Below are 24,135 nucleotides of genomic sequence, written 5' to 3'. Positions count from 1 at the left end.
TACCTTAGGTCTTTAAAATATCCTCTTGTTCAGTCCTAGCCCAGGTTCAGTCTCTGACATGGTACTGACGGGTGTCCTTGACTGTCCTCTCCTACAAGAGATCTTACATACTGGAATTCCCTGCAGACCTCGGGTTGTGAAGATGCTGTACATAGAAGCAATTTGCAAACTGCAAAGTGCTATAAAAATGGGAAGTGTCATCATCTGTGTCTTACAAAAGACCATAGTAATTACCTTTAGAGGTCAGAAACACTCCCCACATATCTCCCCCTTCCATTATTAACTTCTAGGTTACCTCTACGATTACTCTAAGCCCTTTCTTAACAAATATATATTTTCCTATGATCATTGTTTTCTGTCCTCTCCCCTTTCCCCCAGCTCCCAATATAATCTCAGAAAACAAAGATGTGGACAGGAAAAAATTGCCCACAATCACACTGTCACAAATAATTGTTATTACCATTTTGTTGTTTGTACATCCATTTTTTTTTCTGTGTGTATATATCTGGATATAACATATACATCTGTATTTTACAAAAACGTGTCACATGTGTATAGTTTTGTGTCTGCATCTTTTACTTAGTAAATCTTTAAAATTCCTGTAGCTCTAGTAGTCTATAGCATGATTTCTAGTGGCTACATGATTATTCCATTTTATGGACCAACTTCGGTCGATATAATCAGTCCCCTCTTGTTGGATCACTTGGCTTGTTCCATGTTTTTATTGCTGTTAAAAGTTACACTGCTGCGAATGCACCTGAACACACAAGTGTGTATTTCTCTCACTTCTGGGGCCTGTTTGTACTTTGAGCTCCTAATACGTCTAGTATCTTCACCATTTTTTGACCATGAACCCCAGTAAGAAATACATTTACACTTGCAGTCGAGGTTGTGCACACACGTTCTCACTCTGAAGCCAGTTTCACAGAAGAACAGTTATTTTTACTGTCATTTTATCCTAGTTTGTTTTGTTTAATACACACACACACACACACACACACACTAATCGTGACCCACTAAACCAGTTTTAAGGCTTACTGATGGGTTGCCAGCCTCAGTTTGGAAAAAAGTTGTTTAGAGTAGCCAGTGTCCTATTTACTCCCTGTTGGAGTGGGGAGGGAGGGGGGAGAGGACTGGCCTGTGGATCGTACAGTCCCGTTGTCAGATAGGTCCCACGTCTCACCGGGTTTCCTGGGCTTCTTGGGGAAAGGGGAGAACGGCTTGCTAACCATCTTATGTTCACTCTCCCACACGCAGCAAGTGCTGTGAAACTGAATAAGCAGCAGACGGACATCGCTGTGAATTGGGCCGGGGGCCTGCACCATGCAAAGAAGTCTGAGGCATCTGGCTTCTGTTACGTCAATGATATCGTCTTGGCCATCCTGGAACTGCTAAAGTATGCCTGCCTGGCCTTGTCTCTTGGAGGAGCACCTTAGGCCAGGTTCCCACTTCCCTCTCCCCCTGGGCTTGCCTCCCTAGTTTGCTTTTCCTAGCGGTGTGCTGGCTAGGATGTGTTCAGTGAGTGTGTCTGGCCATCCTCTCCTTGACGGAGTCCTGGTTTGATCTGAGCCCACGGCAAGATCAGGGGCAGGCGCTGCTCAGATCCTGCCTCCAGAGTGTCCCTGTGTGGCTGGAGTTGACCCTGGCTGTAGAGTAGGAAGATCGGACTTGGTCGGCTTGGTCAGGCCTCTGGAGACACCCTGCCGCTCTTCCACCTTCCTTCAGCCAGTTTCCACGTCTCTGGTGCTTAGAGATACCTGAGGGAGGCAGCCAGCCCGGTAAGCTGGGACCTGGCGCCCTTGGCGCGTCCCATTCCCAGAGAGCCCCCAGACCCCTGACCCCCTTCTGATCCTAGGTATCACCAGAGGGTGCTGTATATTGACATTGATATTCACCACGGCGATGGCGTGGAAGAGGCCTTCTATACCACAGACCGGGTCATGACTGTGTCCTTTCATAAATACGGAGAGTACTTCCCAGGAACTGGGGACCTACGGGTGAGAACTCCCTTCAGGGGCCTACCAACTCACCCTCAGCTGCCAGCTCTAACTCTCTTGTCTGGTGCCACCAGAACCCCCGTCCTGCCGCTTCTGCTATTCAGAACGCCGTACCCCAGCCTAGGGTACCTGCCCTGGTCTCCTTCCCTCCCTCGTTCTGGAGGAAGGGAGTGATGGGGCCCAAAGAGGTGGGAGGGATAGGGGTCGCATGACTCAAGACAGGTCCCTCCTGGCCATAGCTAAGTTACATGACACTACTCAGATGTCCCATACGACTTGAATTTTTGGCTAGAAACATCAGGTTCTCTCCCATGGGCTAGGAATTGGGACCCTTACGGACCATCTCAAGAGTTCTTAACCTTCCCCTTTGATCATCTGACTGAAAGCTACGGACTCTGTCCCCAGGAAAGTATAGGAAATCTTTTGTATCTGATACTGAATAGTTAATTAAAGACACTTCCCTTTACTGAAGCCCATCAGTAGACCTCAGGATAAGAGTCCTTGGAAGCTAACTCATCGAACTGTTGTATCTGCTTCTATTAGCATGAATATGAAACCAGCCCTTTGCCATGCGGTAACCCTCTGGTGAAAAAGTGGCACGAATTCATTTGTTTGCTGTGGCATTAGAATAAGTGGGCATTTCCAATTTTAAAGAACTCTTCTACCTTCTCTGGGGAGGAAAAGTTGTCCCAGGGTGGGTGTTATTTCTGTGACCCAGCCACCAGCAGCTCCAACCCAGTCCAAAGGTAGAGGTCTTGTGCTGTGGGGTAGGATCTTCCATCCCTGGCTCCGTAAACCATTCTCAGCCTGGGCGCAGGCTCAGTGGTGTGTCCAGAGATATGAGCTAGACTTGCCCGTGAGGGGGCTGGTATTAACCAAGATGCCCCTGTTCTGTCCCTGCCTCCGCTCCTGCGCCCCACTTGTCTCTCTTAGAACCACTGCCTCTGTCCTTAGCCTTGCAGCCCCCATCCTTGAACTTCTTCCTAGCTTCATCTTTCAGTTTTACTTTACTGTCCCTCTTGATTAGGATATTGGGGCTGGCAAAGGCAAGTATTACGCTGTTAACTACCCGCTCCGAGATGGGATCGATGACGAGTCCTATGAGGCCATTTTCAAGCCGGTAAGTGGCTTATCCACCACCTGGGCTGCAATCGGGCTTAGTCCAAGGGAGGGGTAAGCTAAGTACTCCCAGCATACCCCAGGGACCTCTCCCGCCCCTGAGAAGCTGGTTGGGAAATGAGATGTGTTTTAACCCTGGGTTGTATGCTGTGTGGTCAGCTAGAGGAAGGAAGTTCATCCAAATATTTATTGATGCCTCCTGTGGGTCAGACCCTCTGTTGGATACAAGAATATCCAAGACATGAATCATGCCCCTGAAGACCTCCCAGTCTGCATTGTGGGAGGCAGGCACATACACGGGACAGCATGTGGTCATTACTGTTTTTGCAGGATGAACAGAAGAGAGAGACAAACCACTGCCTGGGCTGGGGAGAGGGCAGTCAGAGATGATTTCATAGAGGTGGTGATATTTGAGCTGGACTCTGAAAAAGTTGCCCATGCCCAAGAAGGAGGTGGAGGCTGGAGGGTGGGGGTGGCATTCAGCAGGGGGAACAGCACCAGCAGAAGCACAGAGGTGCCAATACGGAACTGTATGTAGGCCAGTATGATGGGTGGGAGGACTGTTGAAGGATGTGGTAGGAAATGTACGTTGGGGTCAGTATTTCAAAGGGAGCCTTGAATGCCAAGCTGAGGAGTTAAATCTTTGCCTGCAAGCCACAAGGAACAGTTAACTGGAGTACTAACCTAGTAAGTTCAGGTAGTCAAGTGCCTATGTATGCCTTGTAGTAAGGGTGACAGCGAAGCCCAAAGTCTGGTCTTTGTCCTGGGTAACATCAAAATCTTGTCAGAAAGGGAAAGACAAAAGTGAGTGCTCCCTCAGAATATGAGGCTCAAGGTCTGCAGGACCGAAGGTGTAGGGCAAATGCAGCTAAGGGTCAGAAGAAATGGTACTGGAGTTTGGGCAGTGAAAGAAAAGAAGGGAAAGATGAGGAGGCTTTTCTAGGTTCAGCATTATTAGAGCTAGAAGGATCTTGGAGAGCCTTTCAAATTGGAAAAGTGAAATCCCAAGTAGGGAAACAAGAAGCCCAGACTGATGTTTCCTCTTTACCAGCCAGCATGAGGGAGGGTGGGAAGGTGGGAGTAAGTGATAGCGAGCAGGACTGCACCCACCCTTTGCAGCCCCAAACGCCACATAACTTTTCTTAAAGCCAGTGGTGACCAGGACGTGTCCTTCTAGGTCATATCTAAAGTGATGGAGATGTTCCAGCCCAGTGCAGTTGTCTTACAGTGTGGCTCCGACTCCCTGTCCGGGGACCGGTTAGGCTGCTTCAATCTGACCATCAAAGGTGAGACCGTGTAGCATAGGGACAGGTGGGCAGGGTCCTGCCGGGTGCTCCTGTAACCCAGCACCCCTTTCTCCCACCGAAGGGCACGCCAAGTGTGTGGAGTTTGTGAAGAGCTTCAACCTGCCCATGCTGATGCTGGGAGGGGGGGGCTACACCATCCGCAACGTGGCCCGCTGCTGGACATATGAAACAGCCGTGGCCCTGGACACAGAGATCCCGAATGGTAATAGCTCCAGGGCCAGGTTGGGCTGGGCAGAGCTGGAGCGCATGTGTCCTCAAGCTCACGAGCCCTTTCCCATTGGCCATGTGGCCTCTCCTCTTCTGATACTAGTTGTTGATTCTCCCGCCTATCCTCTTGTGATTGTCAGACCATCCGTTTCTCCTGAGTCCCTTTTTGACCCTGTCCTCTCTCCTTCCCGCTTCTGGTCTAGACAGAATTATCTGTGGTTATTTATAGCTTTGGAATTTCTACTCCGTAGGGAAACTGGGGTAGTCAGTGAGGAAGTGTTCCCAATGAGCACCGCCTAAATTTTTCTAAACCTGGGGCTGTGCCTTCTCATTGTGTGTGTGTGGACACTGGAGAATGGCTTTAAAAAGACTGAAACCCTGTAAGTACCCAAGTACTCTGTTAGATCGTTGGGTTGACAGTTCCAGATAAACGTACAAATGCTTTTCTCAGTGTCCCATGGTAGCCAGGTCTCTTGACTCTTCTCTCCTGCCCCAATTAGAGCTTCCGTACAATGACTACTTTGAATACTTTGGACCAGATTTCAAACTTCACATCAGTCCTTCCAATATGACCAACCAGAATACCAATGAATACCTGGAGAAGATCAAGTGAGTATGTCCCCAGACACCCCCTGACTGAAAATTCCAGGCTCTGGTTTGTCCCTAACCAGAGCCCAGCCACCCTCTCTACCATTGGCCATAGACAGCGACTGTTTGAGAACCTGAGAATGCTGCCCCACGCACCTGGGGTCCAAATGCAGGTGATTCCTGAGGATGCCATTCCAGAGGAGAGTGGCGACGAGGATGAAGAAGACCCTGACAAGCGCATCTCGAGTAAGACCCAGACCCAGGGGCTGGTACCTGCTCAATCAGTAGTCAGCTCTGACTTCCCACCACTGTTCCTGGTTCCACATTCCTCCCAAGCTACCCATCTGTTGAGAAACCCAAGTTCTAGTACTTCGGACAATTTAGGGAGTCTGATTTTCCTTCCCCTCTTCTTGGTCACCCCTTCCCTTGGTGTCTCTTGGAGGACACACAGGGGAGCACTGGGCACAGACCCTGAGGTAAAGCTAATCTGCTGTCTCACCCACATTTCCCATTGCCTCCCAGTCTGTTCTTCTGACAAACGAATTGCCTGTGAGGAAGAGTTCTCGGACTCTGATGAGGAGGGAGAAGGTGGGCGCAAGAATTCTTCCAACTTCAAAAAAGCCAAGAGAGTCAAAACTGAGGATGAAAAAGAGAAAGACCCAGAAGAGAAGAAAGGTGGGTTTGGGTCACACCCGACTTGGGTCTTGAGCCCCAGACCAGAGAGGAGGATGAATCTGTGCAGGGCACGGGGAGGAGGGAGCAGACTCAGGCCCTGCCTTCTGTGGGGTTCTGCCTCAGCTCCCAGAGGTGGCAGGGCGCACAAAAGAATGAAACTCAATTTGTCATCTCCACTGGCTGATTGAGCCCTACCAGGCCTGGGCTCCCTATGGTCAGGAGTGTGGCTGTCACATTCGATCCCAAGCCCTTTTCCCAGCACTTCACCCCAGTTTCCCAGGGGGCTGCCTCCGCCCACCGGGTTCAGGCACTAGCAGGCTGGGAAACCGGTCCGACCTGTTTGTTCTCAACAGGGCTCAATGGGAGGGCCTGGGATGGGCTTTTCTCTGTTTTGTAGGTCCAGCGAGCTGTAGTGTTGGGGAAGGGGTTTCAGGCTAAGATTCCAAGGGTCCTTCTGGAGAGGAGCCCTTGGTCATCCCTGCACTCTTATGTTCTAGAAGTCACAGAAGAGGAGAAAACCAAGGAGGAGAAGCAAGAAGCCAAAGGGTGAGGAAGGAGCTGTCGGCCATCTCCCTGGCCTTGGAGCACCAGCCCCTTTGTCCGCTACGCTGAGGAAAGGCGCAGGGACAGCTGGTGCAGCTTACAAAGACCTCTTTCAGGGACGAGTCTGTCCGTCTCTGCAGTTCTAGGCAGAGCTAGGAAGCCCCAGCCCTCGGCAGTCACCTGGGCAGCTGGGGTCCTATAGAAGTCATTGTCCCCGTGTTTTTGCCTCAAGGCCTCTGGGGTATATTATCTCATGCCAGTCTCTGCTCTCTCCACAGGGTCAAGGAGGAGGTCAAGTTGGCCTGAGCAGACCTCTCCAGTTCTGGCTTCCTGCCAAGTTCCCCACCTTTCTCCCACAACCCCTCAGATTTTATATTTTCTATTTCTCTGTGTATTTATATAAAAATATATTAAATATAAATATCCCCAGGGACTAGACAGGAACCAGGGCCCTGAGCCCAGGGCACATGTTACGAGTGAGCTTTTCTAGTGGTTGCCTTGCCACCATCCTTCCCCAGTTCTTAATTTTGAACCATAAAGGGTGCCGGGTCTGGAAGGCATACTCTTAAGCAGCCATGGGACAGAAATCCTGAAATGCCAAGTGTCTGCTTAGTAGCTTTGGAAAGGTGCCCTTACTGAGCATTCTAGAAGGAGTGGCTGGGTCTTCAGGGACCCCCCCCCCAATCAGGCTCCTTAAGGTAACAGCCATTTTTAGATTGGTTCTGTTATCATGCCTTCCCACTGGCCCCGTGTGAGCCAAGGAACTCCCACTGCCTGCCCTCTATCCTCGCCCAATTCTGCAGGTGGAGACTGGTAGTCTAGTACCTTTTTTGAGATACTATTTTCATTTTCGTGAGAATCTTTGTAATAATAAAATGGTACATTTCTACATCCTCCTGAGCTTGTCTCCTAGCAGTGTCCCTGAGAGCCTGGGCAACCCCCTGAACAACAAAACAACCCCACAAACTTACCCCTCACCTTAATCCCTCCCTCAAGGGTTGAAGTTAACCGATCTTCTCACCCTATCCCCAGAAGACCACTCATTAAAAACCACTACTAAAGGGATGACATTTATTCCTTTTCCAAATGTTACAGTAAAACCAGGTGGAAGAGAATGGTTTTAGCAGTTAGAAAAAAAAAAAAAGTACAAATCTGGGGTTTGGCCATTAAAAGTTATTTACAACAATGGGAGGGGGAAAAAAGACAACAAAAAGTTGTTTCACATTACAGACCTCCCCCCCCACCCCAAAGCCTAATACTTGCTTACCAAGTCAGAAAAGAGACACAGTCGATTCACAAGCTGGAGGTTTGAACTTGAGTAAGACATTTATAAAAACCTAGACAGGGGCAGTGTCCTCCCCAGCCCAGGTGCCACTAGGCACAGCACAAGAGACTAAAAACTCAACGGTGGGGGGAAGGCTGGACACTCAGGGTTTGGGAGTGTAGGCACCCCACATCTGGCTCAGGGATTTGGGGAGTAAACAAAACCTACTTGGAAAAGAATTGGGGAAGAAAACCAGCAATTGCCTTCTGCAGGGGCGGGGACAGGAGGGGTAGGGCCAGGGGCAGGAGCATTTCACATCACTAACCTAACTCGGGAAACTGCAAGGGACCATCTTCAACCGGCCTTAAGAGGAAGGCCAGATGGATGATGGGAGAATCCACAGGAGGGAAAAGGAGAGGGAACGTGGCTGGGAGGGGGCAACAGCCCCTTCCTTTCTGGGCACAGGAAGGCAGCCAGGGCACCAGGTCCAGGCAGTGACCTCACAAGGACAGCACAGTTTTTGCAGCTTAGAGATCACCCACCTGCCCCCACCCAGCTACTCATTCTGCTCGCTGGCAGGTGTAGGGCCACTCTCCGGCCCCGAGGGAGTGGACGGCTCTGCGGCCTGGGGCCCTGCCTCTTCTTCTGTGTCTCCTCCCTTGGAGGCAGCACTAGCCTCTGACCCCTTGGCCTGGGGCTCCTGGCTCTCAGGGGTGGCGACAGCCTTCCCTTCCTGGGCTGTGCCTTCCTCGCCGCAGGCACCGATCTCCCCCTGCTCCTGCTCTTCCTCTGTGGGTGAGGAGGCAGACGAATCTCCCCCACCCTCCTTCCGATTTCTCTTGAAGGACAGACCACTCAATTTGAAAGGCTTCTTGAAAGAGAATTTCTTCTTCTTCTTGGGGGTCTCCTTGGCGGGGGCATCCCCCTTGACCTCAGCGCCCTGGCTAGGGGGTGCTGGCTCGATGGCATCGCCAGTGGCCCCGGCTGCCTCCTCTGTTCCGTTCACGGGGGGCGACTCCCCTTCACCCTTGGGGGATAAGTCTCCATTGCTTTTCACGTGGCCATTCTCCTGCAGGGCAGAGGAGACAGCAATGAGGGCCGGGGCTCTACCCCTCCTCCCCCAGCCCGCCCCTGACCTCTTCCAGGCAATGGGATCCCGACTCTTCTGCAACCGCGGAGGCTGGTTGTAGCCTCACCCACACCGGGATCCCGTCAAACATCTCCCTCCCGTCCTCACGAGCGCGCGGGGGCCGAGCGCGCAGAGGCCGCGGCCGGCAGGAGGCGCTGGGGTCCCGTGGCCCCCCACCCACCTCCCCCGGGGCGCGCTCTCCATTCGGCGGGGACCCGCTCGCGGCCGCCGATCCCCGGCGGGCGGGCGAGCCCAGCAAGCCGACATCGGGCGGGAAGCCGCCCCGGGGCGCTCTTCTCCGCACCTGGACGGCCCATTTTCCCAGCCTCCCGCTTTGTGTAAACGGCCCCCCACCCACCTCTCCCCCACATCTCCGCTCCCCACTAAAAAAAGGTTGTGAGCCACCGAGGTCGGGTCTGCGGGTGGAGTGCCCTCCCCCACCCCCCACCGGGCACCCGCCCCGCGGCCCCTGGGCGCCCCCTTGGCGCGGCCCGGCAGCGCCTTTGTTCCCCGCGCGGCACTCGGGGCGGCCGGGGGGCAGCGCCGGGGGCCGGGGCCGCAAACAAAGAAGGCGGCGGGGCCGGGCCGGCGCCCCCTCCCCGCCCCTCCCCTCGCTTCGCCCGCGGGGGCTGCGGCGCCGAGAACAAAGGGACCGGGCGGGGGAGGGGGCGCCGCGTGTCCCGGGCCGGACAAAGCGCGCGGCCCCGGCCCAGGGCCCCAGAAGGGGCGAGGTGCGGGAGGAGGGGGCTAGGTCGGGCCGTGCCGAGCGCACCCACCTGTCCGTTGGCCTTAGCAGGGGAAGCGCCTGCTGCCTCCTCGGCGGTCACGTCGCCCCGGGGAGCCTTGGAGCTCTGGCTGCCCATGATGGGGGGGTCTGCTGGGGGGGGGCGCCCGGGGCCGCCCCGGGCTCGCGCCGCAGGGGATAGTTCGGCCGGGTCGGCCTGGCCGGCGGAGGGGTGGGGCTCGCGCCTGAGGGGGAGGGGTATGGGGGGGTAACCGAGCTGCACCCCCTCTCGGCGCCCGACCCGCTAGCTGCGCCCGCCACCGCTCCGCTCCGCGCCAGAATGCCGCCCGCCGCCCGCCGAGCCGCCTTATATATGCGCCCCGAGTCGGGGCGGGGCCGGACATTTAAATGAGCGCCCAATCGAGGAGCAGAGGCGGGCTCAGGTCCCGGGCCCCGCTGGCGCAGTGGGCGACGCTGGCGGTCTGGTACCCCCAGCCCACTCACCTGCCCCGGACGGGTGGGGTCCAACGTGGGAAGGGGAGAGGAGGGTCGTTCAGCGAGCTGGGCAGAGGGGGGCTCCTAGAGGAAAGGGAGAGCAATCATTCCCTCCTCTCACCGCCCACCTCCCAGGGTGGACGCCCCAGCTCCTGGAGTGGCCCCCAACGCCTTGGTTCTGCACTGACAGCCCCTGTCAGTCTCCCCCTAGAACTCTTCGAAGGGCTCACATGCCCAGACTCGTCAGAGGGCTGGTCCTGAGTTATGCTCCGGAGAATGTGGTCATAGAAGCCGCAGGGCCCCGCGCCGGCATCTGCGCCCCCTCAGGCCTGGAGACCCGTCACAGGTCCCACCCACGTCCCTGCCTGCCTGCCCGGGTCAGCCTGGAGGGTCTGGCCCGCCGCGGAGTCACTCTGGTCAGCCTGGTGAGGCCCGTCCCTCCTCTCTCCTCCCAGTCCCTTGGCAGCCAGTCACACCGAGCCCCCACAGACCAGCTCACCCTCGGTCCCTCCTGCCCTCAGCCTGGACCCATTACAAAGCCCCGGCTAGGGCGGTCCTGTGACCTTGAAGGGCTTCTCCATCCCCATGTGAAAGCTGAAGAGTCTGAGGCTCAGAGACGTTGACATAACCCGTCTGACTTGTCAAATGCTCTCCCCCCACATCTGCTTCCCCACATCAGGGCTCCCCAAGCAGGCAGAGGAACTCCAGGAGGGGATTCAACAAAACTTCAAACACTCCAGTGGAGGGGTGGGACATCACCAAGGCTCCTGGGACAGCCCCTTGAGGACAGCCCCCAGGGCTGCCCAGCCGTAGCCGCCTGTCCTGCCTGAGAGTCAGTGAGCCCGGAGGCAGGGGCAGAGAGCCGGTGGCTGGAGACCCTCCAGCTCCAGTCCCCTGCCACTTCCCCTTCCCCTGGTATGGACAGGTCTGTGGGAACCCCAGAGTCCTGACTGGCCCCGGATGTGTGTGTGTCCGGTTGCCTGCCCTCAGCCCCCAAGAGGAAGGGGATGGGGGCTGGAGGAAGGAAAGTGTTGCAAAAGCAAGGCTGTGTCCTGGACAGCTCAGCGCGTCCCTCCCTCCCTCCTTCCCTCCTACGGGTAAGGCCTCCTGGGAGGCCTGAGGCTGTGAGGTGTGGAGACACCCCAGGGCCTGAGAAATCAGGAACTCCCCACAGACCTGACCACAGAGGGGCCGAGGAGGGCTGAGGTGGCATCTACATTCAGCACTCACCCCCGTAGCCTCCAGCCTCACCCCTACTCTGAAGCCACAGGAGATTCTCAGCTTCATTAATACCCACCTCCCCATTTTCCAGACTGGGACACTGAAGTTCAGAAAGGGAAAGGGACATGTCCAAGGGCACACAGCAGATGCCAGTAACTGAGGGTGAGGAGGGGTTTGGAAAGACCTACTAAAATGAGGTGGGGACAGTGAAGAAGCCCCTGGAAAAATTCTCCATTGAGATCTGGGACTGCCTGGTCAGAGTGGGAGGTGAGAAGAGCCAGCTTTGGGATAGGAGGGGCACCACGCCCCACTGCCGCTCACTGAGAACGGTGCCTTCACCCACTGCCGCTAAGGGATGGGCTTCGTGCCCTGCATCTCTGTCTCGACCACAATAGGGAGCCCACAATGCTGCCAGGCACTGGCTGGCAGGGCTCGGATGGAGGCTGTGCGGGTCCCCGAGGCTTTGCGGTCAGAGGTTGAGAGCAGATGCCAAGCGTCCGGACTTCCAGGCTCTGCACCGAGGGGCTGACAGGCAAATCCCAGGAGGAGAGACGAACCTCAGAACTACAGGACCCTGAGTTTCCAGAGCCCCAGAGGGAACCTGGACCCCAAGGGGAGCTGTGCATCTCCCACCGGACATCGCTGGAGGCCGGGGAAGGGTCGTCTGGGAGCCCAATCCCTCAGTAAATCCAGGTCCCAGCAGAATCTGGCTTCTGGAAGAGGGAAGAGGCTTAGGATGCTGTGGGCGTGAGGGGGGTGGTACAGCGGCCCCCACGGCCTCCTCCGTCCACACTGTGGCTCCTTCCTCCCCAGCTGCTGCTAGCCCAGACAATGCGCCCATTGTTCTGGGTCTCCAGGGGCCTGTGTGCAACTGTGTGTGTCTGTCTCTCTCTGTGTGTGACTGTGTATTGCTCTGTATCTGTCTGTGTGGGAGAGACTTTGTGACTCTGTGTGTGTGTGTGTGTGTGACCAGGTGTGCACGTGTGTGGTTGTGTGAGTCTGCATCTTTGTTTAGCTGTGTGTGTTCAGGGTGAGAGAGGCTTGGTGACTCCTGGCGCCTCTGACATTTTCTGGGTGTGTGCCTGCCTGTCCTCGAGATTGTGTGTTGGTGACTGTGTCTGCCTGTGACTGGGTGTGCGACTGTGGGTGTGTGTGGCTGTGTAAGTGTGTGGATGAAGAAGTAGCCATTTGGTGTTTGTGTGTCGGCTGTGTGTGAGGCCGTGGGGGTCAGAACCTCTCAGGTCTGGGCTGTTGCCAGGACCGAGGGGCAGGGAAAGGAGGACGGGAAGGACAGGGTAACTCTGGGATGCACGGGGGAAAGGCAGCCGTAGAGACTAGAACCCCCATGTTTTCACATGGCCCCCCGACTGTCCCACTTCTCCGGTGAGGCCTCAGCCCCTGGCCCTGGCCTGAGATGCTCCTAGCCTCCCTGGATGGAAGGGAATGAGTTTCCTTGGCAGGAAGCCCAGGACCTCAGGAGAGCCACGGGGTGGGGCTGAAGGTGGGAGGAAGGCAGAAGAGAACATGGCCCCATAAACGTGCACTTTGAGGTCTCTGAGGGGGCCCTGCGGTGGGGGTCAGATTAGACGCCAGGTGAACTGTGAGTCAGAGGTGGGGGCTGGGCCTTCCTAGCAGAGGGACCAGCACTTGCCCAGGCCTGGCGAGGGGAAGAGACATCAGAGATGTGCTAGGTCCCAACGGAGGCCTCAGGAATGGTGACTTGGCAAGGGCTTCCCAGCCCCAGCCACCCCATCCCCTTCTGGGGACCATCAGCTGGACCAGGAGACCTGTTTTGGCTCCGGGTTGGCCTCCTCCTGGGCTGTAACGGTGAGCTACTCCTCTCTGCTCGGGCCTCAGTTTGCTGGTCTGTCCAGTGACACATTGGACTCCGTGATTCATACTCACGAAGACGAGAGTTCCTCCTTCGGCTCACAAGTGGCAGGGCACCAGCTGTGAGTCACGCGGGGCCCCTGCCCTCAGGGGTTTCCCATCCTGGGGGAGAGACTGGCAGTGCCTTAAGGGGAGAAAAAGAGCCAGACCGGGCTCAGCTAAGGGCCCTGGAGGCTGCACGAAGGAGGGGCACATGCATGGGCCAGGGATGGAGGAAAAGTCTAGAGCAGGACAAAGTGGGAACAGCAAACCATCTGGGTGAGGGTGGAGGTGGAGGGACAGGCCTAATCCGGAGCAAGGTTTGGAGACAGGATCCCTAGGACTCCATGACTGGCTGGCTGCAGGGTTGGGAGGGAGTTGGGAGAAGGGGGTGACCATGTTGTCGCCTGCCTTTCTGTTGTGGGTGACAGCTGGCCAAGTGGATCCGTGGACTGAGACAGGAGAACGGAGGGAAAGAGAACTTGGTGGGGGTGGGGGTGGGGGGCTTGCTGAATTGAGCCTTGTTGAGTCTGAGGTGCCCGGGGAACATTCGCGAGCACATCCAGGAGGCAGCGCAGAGATACGCCATCAGATCGTGTTTCCTGAGCCAAAGGCCAGGGCCCAAAGTCTGGCTAGTGACCTCACAGGGAAAACAGACAGTAGGTTTTAAGTCAGAAGTGGCCCCAGGAAATCTGGGCCTCTGGATGCTGCTAGATGAAGGTAAGGGGAGCCAAGCTGTGCGTGAGGTCACCCAGGAAGGCCCCGGGCCGTGAGGACTGCTACCACTGGAGGGGCAGCAGGACAGGGCCCCGGAAGGAGTCTGGGAGGGGGCCAGCAGAGAAGGGGAGGAAAGACCCCAGAGCACAGAACCATGGGGATGCTTGACCAGTGGGGAGAGTTCTGAGAAGGGGGGAATGACCACACACAATAATCACAGCTGCTAGCGTTGCTTTCATGCCAACTGCATGCCAAGCCCTGTGCCAGCTGCTTTCCATACCTTATCTCCTGACCTGCTGAGATGTGTCCCCTCATTGTTCCTGTTTACGAGGAGGAACCGAGCCGGGGGGCCAGGGGGTGTTCCTGCAAGCAGCAGAGGTGGAGGTCAGAACTCGCAGAGGGTGGTTTTCAGGATCTCGGAGGAGCAGAGCAGTGCTGGGTTCGGCCAGAGGCGTTCACACCGGGCCCGTGAGGAGTACGTAGGGTGTCAGCAGCGAGAGGCCAGGCGGCCACAGGCTCGGGAACCCAGGGACTCGACTCCCCAGCATCCTGGGTACGTCGGGTTCTGGGTTGGTCCGCAGCCTCCCTGCCAGTCATGGGCCTTGAACCTGGGGCTGGGTCCTGGGGCATCTTAGGGGCTCTTCACTAGAACCCCCCCATTCCACCAGTCACCAAATCACAGGGACAGGGATTCTGTAGGTTCTCTTTCCAAATTTTAGGCCGATCAGCCCTCTTATTTCTTCCTTCCCCCCGCTTTTCCCTTGGTCTCTGTGAACGAGCATGTGCGTGTGTGTGCACGCGTGCGTGCGTGGGGTGGTTGTGTAACCTGGCCAGGGCCTAGTCACTAACCGAGCTGGCTCTCTGGGGCTCAATTTCCCCAATAGCCAAGAGGTGTGTCACCGGCTCACCTGCCTATCTCCCCCAGGCTCGATGAGGTCACCAGAAATTCAACCCGGGTGCCCTGGGCTGCCCGAGCCTCTCCCTTCCCCCTTCCCTCCCCTCTTCCCAACTTTCAGTTTCTGTTCAGATCCTGGGTGCCACTGGGGAAGAGGCGGCCAAACGGGTGGAATGTGGATTGCTTACAACTTTCCAACCAAAAATCCCCCACCCCGGGGGAGTCCCTTTAAAAGGGAAACTGAAACCCTGTCAGCGCCCAGTCCCCCGTCCCACCCCTTCCTCTCCACACTGCTCAGACCCCTCACGTCTCCCATTCAGCCTCTTCCTCCAAATGATCTAGACCCACCTTGCAGCTTTTTGACCTCTCCCCTCACCTGGCCTCCCAATGCACACCCCGTAAAATGAGGACACTGGGTGCCACTTGAGGCTGTGGCCAGGGTTCAGTGGGGTGTTTTGGTGTTGAGACAACCAGTGTGACAAAGCATCATGTCCTAGCTGTGTGGCCGGAGGCCCTCTCAGAGCCTCAGGGTCCTCAGCCCTAAAGTGGTAACGAAAATAGCCAGGTCTCGGGGTAACTGTGAGGCAAGGAGCTAGTGCCAGCAAGTGAAGGCCTTCGACCCCTCACCCGAGGCGCAGAGCACGTGGGAAGCAGCCAGCAGCATTCTCAGGCGCCACCGAGGGAAACGCTGGGCAAGAATGCCGCACCAGCTTGGCCCTCAACGATGTGCCCATCCCCTTCCCAGCTGGGGGGAGAAGGCGGGAGGCCAGGAGCTCCCTGAGATGACATTGCATCCCCTCCCTCAACGTTCTGGGGTCAGGGGTGGAGGGACTCACCGGGCTGTTCCAAGGATGCTGAATTTTTCAGAGGGAAATTTATTTGGCTCAATCAATTCCTTATGTGGTAAAGGAGTCTGTCTCTCCCCAGAACCCTGAGGATTCTCGCCCTCTCCTCTTGCAACCCCAGAAGTGTCTCACTGGGACCTCCTCTTAGTGACTTTTCCTAGAAAGACATGCTAGCAAGCCCCCTCTAATACATCTGTCTGTCCCCTCCTAGCCTCTCCTCAAACTCTCCTTCCCTCCTGTCTGCACGGGGGGCCTGATATCCCGGTGACACTCCCTGAGCGCTCCAGGTCCTGCCTCAGGGAGATCAAGCTTGCGGCCTCATCCCCCCCTCTTTTTCTCTGGCTCACTGAACTTTGACTACTGGCTTTTCAGCTCCTTAGAGTGTTGAGCTTCTCCCGCCTCAGGGCCTTTGAACATGCTGTTTCCGCTGCCTAGAATGCCTCTCTCCACTTCTCTACTTGTTGAATTTCTACTCTTCTATCTCTCTCTTTTTTTAAGATTTTATTTATTTATTTGAGACTGAGAGTGAGGGAGAGAGAGAGAGCACGAGCATGGGGGGGTAGTGGGAGGAGCAGAGGGAGAGGGAGAAGCAGACTCCCCTCTGAGCAGGGAGCCGGATGCGGGGCTTGATGCACGGCTTGATGCGGGGCTCCATTTGGGGCTTGATCCCTGGGACTCCGGGATCATGACCTGAGCCCAAGGCAGATGCTTAACTGACTGAGCCACCCAGGCGCCCCTCTACTCTTCTCTTAAAACCCAGATCAAACCACTCCTGAGGACTTCCAGATTCTGCAGGAGGAAGAAAGGCTCTCCCCACCACATAATCCATACCTCTGGGCTTAGGGTTCCCACTACTCTGTAGCCCAAGCCAGGCACCTGACAACCGCCCCCTCCAGCTCATCATCCCCCCTCCTCCACCTCCAGGATGGCGGCCCTTCTCCCCTGTGCCCGGGGCCTACACCACAGCCGCCTTCTCACTTGTCTTCTGCCCCACGTCCAGCCCCTCCACCTGCTCTCCTCTGCCTCGGGGCCACTTTCCAATAGAGGGTGATCAATAAATATTTATTGGCTGTTGGAATAAATGTGCCAAGGAAGGCACGAAGGAGTGAAAGAAATGTCAAATCGAACATGTCCCCTTGGCTTTAAACTTTGCTGTGGCTTCCTCCTGCCCTCGGGGTGTCTGCACCTTCTATTGAAGGTCTTCACCATCTGGTGCCCATGGCACACTCTGGACTGTCCACCAAGCATAACCTTGCCCTCCTTCCTGCTGTTATCAGGCAGTCCCTCTGCCTGGATTGTCCGTGCCAGGCAGCACGGAGACATTGGGTCGTTGCAGTCACCCAGGCAAGACACGATGGGGACCTGAACTAAAGGTACAGTGTAAGTGTAGCCCACACCAGCATTTCCAGAGCTGGGCCTGTCCCCGGTGCAGGGGCTTCCAAGTGTAGCTTTGGAGTTAACGTTCGAGATGCCCGTTAGATGCCCCATGGAGATATCAGGCTCGCAGTTAATGGGTCCATGAGCCTGAACTGAAGAGTTTGGGGTGTCCCGAATTTGAACGGGACTCGATGGAATTCACCAGAGAAGGGGTGGCTCAAGAACATAGCTCCAGGGCGCCTGGGTGGCTCAGTCGTTAAGCGTCTGCCTTCGACTCAGGTCATGAGCCCCGGGTCCTGGGATCGAGCTCCGCATCAGGCTCCGTGCTCGGCAGGAAGTCTGCTTCTCCCTCTCCCACTCCCCCTGCTTGTGTTCCATGTCTTGCTGTCTCTCTCTCTGTTGAAAAAAAAAAAAAAAAAGATTCTGGTAGCTTGACTCCAGAGCTCATACTTTAAAAAAAAAAAAAAGAAGATAGCTCGAGGGGCTCACCAACATTTTGACTCTGGAAGGGGGGCTAGCAGGGGCATTCAGCTGCCGGCCAGTGAGAAAGGAGGAGGTCCAGGAGCAGGGGTGTCCTGGAGGCTGAGGGAAGCAATGGTTTCCAAAAGGAATGAGTGACCCACCATGTCAAATGCTGCTGAAGGGGGGAGAAAGATAGAAGGAGAGAGGTGTGGGCGGTGTTCAGGGGGCAGTAGGGGTGGAACTTAGGGAAGGACTAAGGACTGAGAGAGTGAGTGTGTGAGGAGGGAGGACTGAGCACGGTGCCCAGGGAGGGTCCAGCTCGGCCAAATGGGGGAAAGGAGGTGCCAAGCTGCACACGGAAGCCTAGAGGAGGAGCGGTGGGTAGGCATGGAAACGGAGAGGTCAGTTTGGGACAGGTTGAGGTGAGATGACTTTGGGATGTCATTAGGATCAATGGGTCTAGAGCAATCTGTGTTGGAGAGGAAGATTGTGTGTGTGTGTGTGTGTGGGAGAGAGAGAGAGAGAGAGAGAGAGAGAGAGAGAGAGAGAAAGTCTATATGCTGATGACTGAAACCTCTGTCTCTAGCCTAGATCTCTCCAGGACTCCAGAGACCCTTGGAGATAACACTGGATGACCCCCAAGGAACTACGAACACAGGAAAACAGGCCCTGGTGGATTAGAGGGGACAGAGTTGTTGGTGAGAAAATCAGGGAGAGACTGGTCCAGATGAAAGCGATAGTGGCCAGAACTAGGTGAGGCCAGAGGGCAGAGGAGGAGAAGACAACATCCAGAGACAATCAGGGAGCAGAGAGCACCAGAGACAGGGACTGGGTCCCATGTGGAGGGAGAGGGGCTGGAGGTGGAAGGGAGATGGTTCTAGGAGTCTGCTTCTGTGGGGAGCTGGAGTGGGGCTGCCCTGTCCTCACCTGTTATGTGACTGAAGCCCCCACAAAGGGCATGGGATGGTCATACATGGGCCTCATGGGATGGGGAAGGGGGCTGCTGTTGACTGAGTGGATGAGTTAGGGTAGCAGTCCAAAGGCTCCCTCATCCAGCCATCAGCAGCCTCTGCGAGACCTTTGCAGGGAGGCTTGGGCAGGATCCACTCCTGGCCTCAGCCCCAGGTAGAAGCTGGCAGAGTGTGTAAGGGGGGGCACAGGGACAGGTGCCCTGACGCCTTGGACATGGTTGAGGCCCAGAGACTACTCACTGCCCACCAGCATCGATTCTGACACTCCCAGAAGGGCTTTAGGCCTGGAGATGCCATGAAGGGACCATGTCCTACCCTTGCTTTAAACCTGTCCATGGTTCCCAACCTCCTCCTGGAGAATGTCCAACCCCTTGCTTTGGCGTTCAAGGTCTTTGAAGCTCCAGGCCCAGTTAGCCTCATTTTAGGCAGAGCCCCGCTGGCTGCCCGTCTCACAGTTCCCTCAGTGGGCTGAGCATTTCAGCCTGTAAATGACCAAACCTTTCTCTGTGCCCCCCATTCGGCCTGGAGTGCTATTCCCTGTGTGTGCCTACCCAGTGCCTGCCTGCCCGTTAAGATTTAGCCCAAGGAACCTCTCCTGAAGTCTTTCCTGACCTACCAGAGGACTCACTGTGCCCCAAACAAACTAACGTCACCCTCCTGTGGCACTTTACTGAGCTGGCCTATGTCTCTGTTTTTCTGTTGCTATGGCACTGTGAGGGCCTGGACAGCAGGAGCCAGGTCTGGTTCCTCCATTCTACCCCACTGAGGGGGCTCGGGGCGGGGGGTGGGGGTGGAGATGGCAGCGGAAGGGCCAGGAGTGACAGCAGATGCCCTCCCAGCCCTGTGGGTTCAGTCTAACCCAGGGTGTGTGAATGGGGAGAATTGAAATGATCACCTCCAAAGTAGAGAGAGCCAGAGAGAGGTGAAAACTGCTTTATTTGGGCAGTGAAGGGCAGAAACATGGAGATCCCAAGGGAGAGGGCAAAGGTGGAGGATCTTCACCCACAGAGAGGGACACAGGATTTTGAGGTGCTCCCAGGACATCTTCCTGCTCATCCTGGCTTGGCTCGAGTCAGCCTCGGGACCATCATGCGATGAACCTGAAGCCTGTCTCTCCAAATCCCTGGAAGACAGACATCTATGACACTCCTCTGGAACCCTGGGGCAGAGGGTGTGTAGCTGGGCACCCCACACTGCCTGGGGTCACACGCAGCTCTGCCACCAACTAGCTGGGTGTCCTTGGGCAAGTCACATAACGGTTCGGAGCCTCAGTCTCCTCCTCTGAGGACACTGGAAATAACAGTGGTACCCACCTCGTAGGTTTGTGATAAGTTTTAAAAAAGAAAATGCATGCAAAGTGTTAGCATACTACCTGGCAGAGAGTAAATGAGCAATACATATTAGCTGTCAGGAGATCTGGGTTCTGGTCCCAGTTCTGCCCCATTTTCCTCTCTGGGCCTGCCTGAGTTTCTGTCTATAAAATGGGGTGTTGAAGGACTAAAGGAGAAAATGGATGTGGCAGAGGCTTCTAAGATGAGCGATCACTCTGCCCTTCTCAGGCCTACCTCCCTGCGACCGCAGGGGGGTTATCACTCCCACTCTGTCAGGTCTTTACTGGGCTCTCTGTCCAGGCAGGTCTCCTCTGCCTGGAGGCAGAATGAGAGGAAGGACTGTGGTTAGATAGCATGAAGGACTTCCTGCCAGGCTACAGGATGCTACCCTGGGAAGGAGCCAGAGGTCATGGAACTGAGGCTGCTGGGGAGAGGGCCTGCTTCCAGGGGAATGGCCAGGCCAGGCTAGTGAGGCCAGAGTAGGCCAGGGGGTGAATCAGCTCAGCAGTGACCTCACTTCCAGAGACCCTGGAGGGGCCCTGTTTAAACCTGCCTTTCGATTCCCAAAATCACAGAGACAACAAACAGAACAGAGACACAGCAGCAGGGATACTCCAGGGCAGACAGCCAGAGGCAAGGGGCCATGCAGCAGCCATGGGCTGTTCCCTCCACTCAGAACACTCTTCCCAGGGTCTGGAGCGGCTGCCCCTTCATCCTTCAAGCCTTGATCCAGACTTACCTCCTCAGACAGGACCTACCAACCCATGCATTCATTCAACATTTACTGAACCTCGATTAGGAGTCAGGCACTGTTCTAGACAAGACAAAGTCCCCGCCCCCTCCATATAAAGTAGCACCTGGCCCACCTTGTTCTTCTCAAACCCAGCGCACTATTTATCTCTGACTTCTTTTTATTGTTTCTCTAACCAGAATATAAGCCCCATGAGGGTAGGGACTTCAATAGTTTGTTTTACCAGTGTGAACCCGATGACTCAGAGTATAAACCCGGCACAAACTAAAATAGGCCCTTGATAAGTATTTGTTGAATAAATAAACGCACATAGAGATCAGATCAGAGACAGATGGACACCCGGAGAAACAGCCCTGCTCAGAGGCAGATGCAGACATGCAGAGACACACATAGGATGACTGCCAGGACTGTGCCTGCAAGGCCACGCGAGCCTTCCTTTCTCAGGTCATTCAGCTTGGTTGCTAGGTAGGAGCCTTGTTTGGAACTCTTATTTTACATTATTATTGTTATTATTATTACTACTACTACTACTTTAAAGTAATCTCTGTGGCCAACGTGGGGCTCAAATTCAGGACCCTGAGATCAAGAGTTGCGTACTCTACCGACTGAGCCTGCCTGGCACTCCTCCATTTTACTTTGTTAGGTGCCTTCTGATGAACAGAAATTTTATTATAGTCAAATCTGTCAATCTTGTAAAAACTGTTTCTGGTGGTCAGAGAAAGGAGAGGATGAATAACCCCGCAGAGTCCCACGGCCGGTCCGAGGGGCCCTTCCCACTGTGGCTCAACCCCTCCAGGTCCTGGAGTCAGAGGGGCAGCGGCTGTCGGGGGCCCCACCTGGTGTTTACGCCTCGCCCTTCCCCCCACCATCTCCTCTAGGCCCCGCCCCTGGAACTTCGCCCCGCCCCCATCGGCCGCGCCCTCTTTGGGCCCCGCCCCTCACCGGCTCTCACGGGCGCAAGGGAACTAGATGTCTCTTCCTCTTGCCTAGGAATTGGTAGTTAATATTCTGCCATCGGTACTTCCATCTGGAGGGAGGGAAAATTGGGCAGACAGGATGGGGGCAAGGCGCCACCCCTCTCCGGGTCTACGCCCATTTCGCCTAGCCCCGCCCCTTCCTTCCGCGCTCAGCAGCCTCAGGCCCCGCCCTTCAAACCCAGTTCCGCCCCCTCCGCTCGCTCCCAGGCACCGTCAAGCGCAGCCTTATCCAACCCCTGACCGGCTCTGGGCTCTGGGGGTCCGCCCCTCCGCCACAGGCCCGGCCCCGCCCCCTCCAGGGCCTCCGCCCCGCCCCGCGCGCTCACGTGAGGCGCGGGCGCGCGCTGTAGCAGCTGGGCCAGCGCGCCGAGGGTACGTTGGCCAGGCCGGTGGCCCCCGGCAGCAGCAGCAGGTTGCGCGTCGGCCAGCGCCAGGCGGCGCCCGGCGGGCGGCTGCGCTGCGGGCTCAGCCAGTAGTCGCCCAGGCTGCGGCGGGAGGCGGGCGCCGGCAAGGCCGGGCCCCGGCAGCCCCAGAAACACAATTCCTGGTCCAGGCGGTGCGGGGGCGTGGCCCGGGGCCGCCTGCTGGGGAGACGGGGCAGCGGTCACCTCGGAGCACGACGGGCGGGGAGACGGGGGCCGCCTCGGATCCGACACGGCGGGGCCTGCGTCGGAGTCACTCTTGGTCGAGGGACTCTTCAGAGGGACAGGCCCGGACGCCTCCTCCCCCAGCTGCTGGACCAGGCCCCTTTATCCCGCCGGCGCCCTCCCCGGGGCCCCCCTCACCGGGACAGAAGAAAATTCACCACGAAGTGGGCAGTCTCGGTGAATAGCATGGCGTCCAGCTCGCGGCCCGGCTTCGGCCTCTTAAATACCTGCCGGGGAGGAGGGGGGGGGGCCTGAAAGCCCATAGTCCCCCCGGGACGGCTGTTTTTAGCAGGAGGCATCAGCTGGCAGAGCGGGGTGGGGGCAGCACCGGCCCCTCCGGCGGGTGGGGTCTAGTCCATGGTCTGACTTCACCAGCCGCTTTGGTGGGAGTGGGCCAGGCACCAGATTTCCTGAGACACTACTCCCCCCGCCCCCCAGCCCAGGATGGCAAAGGCAGCAAGAGGGGGGCCGAGGACAGTAAGGTCAGCTGCCGGTTAAACCTTCTCCATCCCACCCAGGGGCCTCCAGCCTCTGTTTACAGACAGACACCTGATGGCATGCTGAGGCAGAACCCACACCTCAAAAGGTGGCCCTGCTCTCCCAGGCATAAGACCCCCCACCTCTGCCTCCCAAGGCCCTCTTGTAAGAGCTTTTTCCCTTGCTCCAGGGCACTTTCAAATGCTAGAGGCAGAAGGCTCCTCGGCCACCTCTAGTTCAGGAGTTCTTATCTGGAGATATTCTATGAATGAACTTTTGGGGATCCAGGACCCCCTAAACTGTGTCAAAGTTCCAAATACACAATATTTCTGGGAAGAATCTAGAAAGGATCCCTGACAGCATGCCCCCCCCCCCAAAGAAAAAGTTAAAGGCTCTTGATCTGGTCCAACACCCTCGTTTGGGAGAAGGGGAAACTGAGGTTTAGAGAGTGGTTGAGAAAAGCCAAAAGTAAAATCCAGGTTTCGTACAACTCTGCCTACCCCAACAGGGGGTGAGACAACCCCTCCGTGCCCTTGTTCTGAGCAGAGCATGGGGGTCAGGGCTCAGAGCCCAGGCTGGGCCCTCCTCCCCGACCCCCTGGGGATCCAGAGGAACGTGCTGGCCCAGCTCCCTTTCCCACACGGCCAGTTTGGGCTATTTCCCCCCCAGTGACTCACACTGGCAGCTGGGGAGAGTGGGCAGCTGTTCCGAGACCCCAGGGCCCAAAGCAGGCCCTGACTTGCCCCCCAATTGTGCAGCCATATTTGGGGATTTAATCTCTTGTTTTCCCTCCTTAGGGAATCTCCCTCCCCTCCTCCCTTCCTCTTTTCCCTATCTCCAACCTCTCCCTCCCTGATGGCTCCTTCCCAGCAGCAAACAAACAGGCTCTAGTCTTTCCTATCTCTGAAAAAGAAGAAAGCCCTTCTTCAACGCCATGTCCTTCTCCAGCTCCCCTTCACAGCCAACATTCTTGAAAGAGTTTTGTACACACGCTGTTTGCACTTCCTCACTCAGCCCCTGCAATCTGGCTCCCTCCCCCACCATTGCACAGGAATAGCCCTGCTCCTCAAGGTCCCCACTGACCTCCTCGCTGCGAAATCCAAGGGATGGTGGTGAGTCTTTATCTGACTTGACCCCTCAAGCAGTGGCTGACTTCGATACAAATTCTCCTTCCTACTTGAAATACTTTTGTGTCCTTGTTTTTCTGGACACTGTGCACTCTTGATTTTCTCGCCAGGCCATCGTGCTGGCGGCTACCACACGGCAAATTCCTCATCCTTTGCTCACTGCCTAATCATGTCCTAAGGAAATCTTACTGGTTCCCATGCCTGGGGTGTCTGCCTCTGTCAGAGACTCACTTCTCTCTTTCGGCCGTCATCTGTCTTCTCGGCTCCACACCTGTCTCCTGGCACCCCTCCTAACTCCCTCCCCCAGATGTCCCACCTCACAGGAAACGTGCCCCACACCTGCCCTTCCTCCCATCCAGGTTCCCTAGCTTGGCCATTTTCTCAGTTGCCAGAACCAAAAATCTGGGTTTTGTCGTGGGA

The 24,135-nt window shown here is 56.3% G+C and overlaps 3 protein-coding genes across 3 annotated transcripts in view; 1 reads left to right on the top strand and 2 right to left on the bottom strand.

Annotated features, from left to right (window-relative positions):
• HDAC1 (histone deacetylase 1) overlaps nucleotides 1-7,336 on the top strand; it is a 31,379-nt gene extending 24,043 nt beyond the window's left edge. The window contains exons 5-14 of the mRNA XM_036065180.2: nucleotides 1,258-1,396; nucleotides 1,856-1,997; nucleotides 3,025-3,117; nucleotides 4,294-4,402; nucleotides 4,485-4,625; nucleotides 5,131-5,239; nucleotides 5,334-5,464; nucleotides 5,741-5,893; nucleotides 6,391-6,439; nucleotides 6,715-7,336. Coding sequence (XP_035921073.1) covers nucleotides 1,258-1,396; nucleotides 1,856-1,997; nucleotides 3,025-3,117; nucleotides 4,294-4,402; nucleotides 4,485-4,625; nucleotides 5,131-5,239; nucleotides 5,334-5,464; nucleotides 5,741-5,893; nucleotides 6,391-6,439; nucleotides 6,715-6,742 — 1,094 coding nt within the window. The 3' untranslated portion in view covers nucleotides 6,743-7,336. The remainder of the gene's footprint in view (nucleotides 1-1,257; nucleotides 1,397-1,855; nucleotides 1,998-3,024; nucleotides 3,118-4,293; nucleotides 4,403-4,484; nucleotides 4,626-5,130; nucleotides 5,240-5,333; nucleotides 5,465-5,740; nucleotides 5,894-6,390; nucleotides 6,440-6,714) is intronic.
• A 157-nt stretch (nucleotides 7,337-7,493) lies between these two features.
• MARCKSL1 (MARCKS like 1) lies at nucleotides 7,494-9,892 on the bottom strand. The gene is made up of 2 exons (XM_036065181.2): nucleotides 9,606-9,892; nucleotides 7,494-8,769 (listed from the first exon to the last, which is right to left on the bottom strand). The coding sequence occupies exons 1-2, from the start codon at nucleotides 9,690-9,692 to the stop codon at nucleotides 8,257-8,259; spliced, it is 600 nt and encodes a 199-aa protein (XP_035921074.1). The 5' UTR covers nucleotides 9,693-9,892; the 3' UTR covers nucleotides 7,494-8,256.
• A 9,432-nt stretch (nucleotides 9,893-19,324) lies between these two features.
• Nucleotides 19,325-22,771, bottom strand: LOC144381949 (uncharacterized). The gene is made up of 5 exons (XM_078073476.1): nucleotides 22,732-22,771; nucleotides 22,250-22,338; nucleotides 21,791-22,045; nucleotides 21,430-21,514; nucleotides 19,325-19,528 (listed from the first exon to the last, which is right to left on the bottom strand). Exons 2-4 carry the CDS (start codon nucleotides 22,297-22,299, stop codon nucleotides 21,436-21,438), a joined length of 384 nt encoding a protein of 127 aa, XP_077929602.1. The 5' UTR covers nucleotides 22,300-22,338; nucleotides 22,732-22,771; the 3' UTR covers nucleotides 19,325-19,528; nucleotides 21,430-21,435.
• Between the last annotated feature and the right edge of the window lie 1,364 nt (nucleotides 22,772-24,135).

Source organism: Halichoerus grypus, chromosome 5 (assembly GCF_964656455.1).
Source record: "Halichoerus grypus chromosome 5, mHalGry1.hap1.1, whole genome shotgun sequence".
Taxonomy (NCBI): Eukaryota; Metazoa; Chordata; class Mammalia; order Carnivora; family Phocidae; genus Halichoerus; species Halichoerus grypus.
This window is presented reverse-complemented; position numbering and strand designations above follow the sequence as displayed.

Excerpts from the sequence above, each read along its gene's own strand:
- LOC144381949 (XM_078073476.1), bottom strand. The coding sequence starts at position 22,299 with ATGCTATTCACCGAGACTGCCCACTTCGTGGTGAATTTTCTTCTGTCC. Across the intron at positions 22,046-22,249 it reads GTGAATTTTCTTCTGTCCCG|GCGGCCCCGGGCCACGCCCC; the intron begins GTGAGGGGGGCC and ends TCTCCCCAGCAG. Across the intron at positions 21,515-21,790 it reads AGCGCGCGCCCGCGCCTCAC|ATGGAAGTACCGATGGCAGA; the intron begins GTGAGCGCGCGG and ends CCCTCCCTCCAG.
- MARCKSL1 (XM_036065181.2), bottom strand. The coding sequence starts at position 9,692 with ATGGGCAGCCAGAGCTCCAAGGCTCCCCGGGGCGACGTGACCGCCGAG. Across the intron at positions 8,770-9,605 it reads CTGCTAAGGCCAACGGACAG|GAGAATGGCCACGTGAAAAG; the intron begins GTGGGTGCGCTC and ends TCTGCCCTGCAG.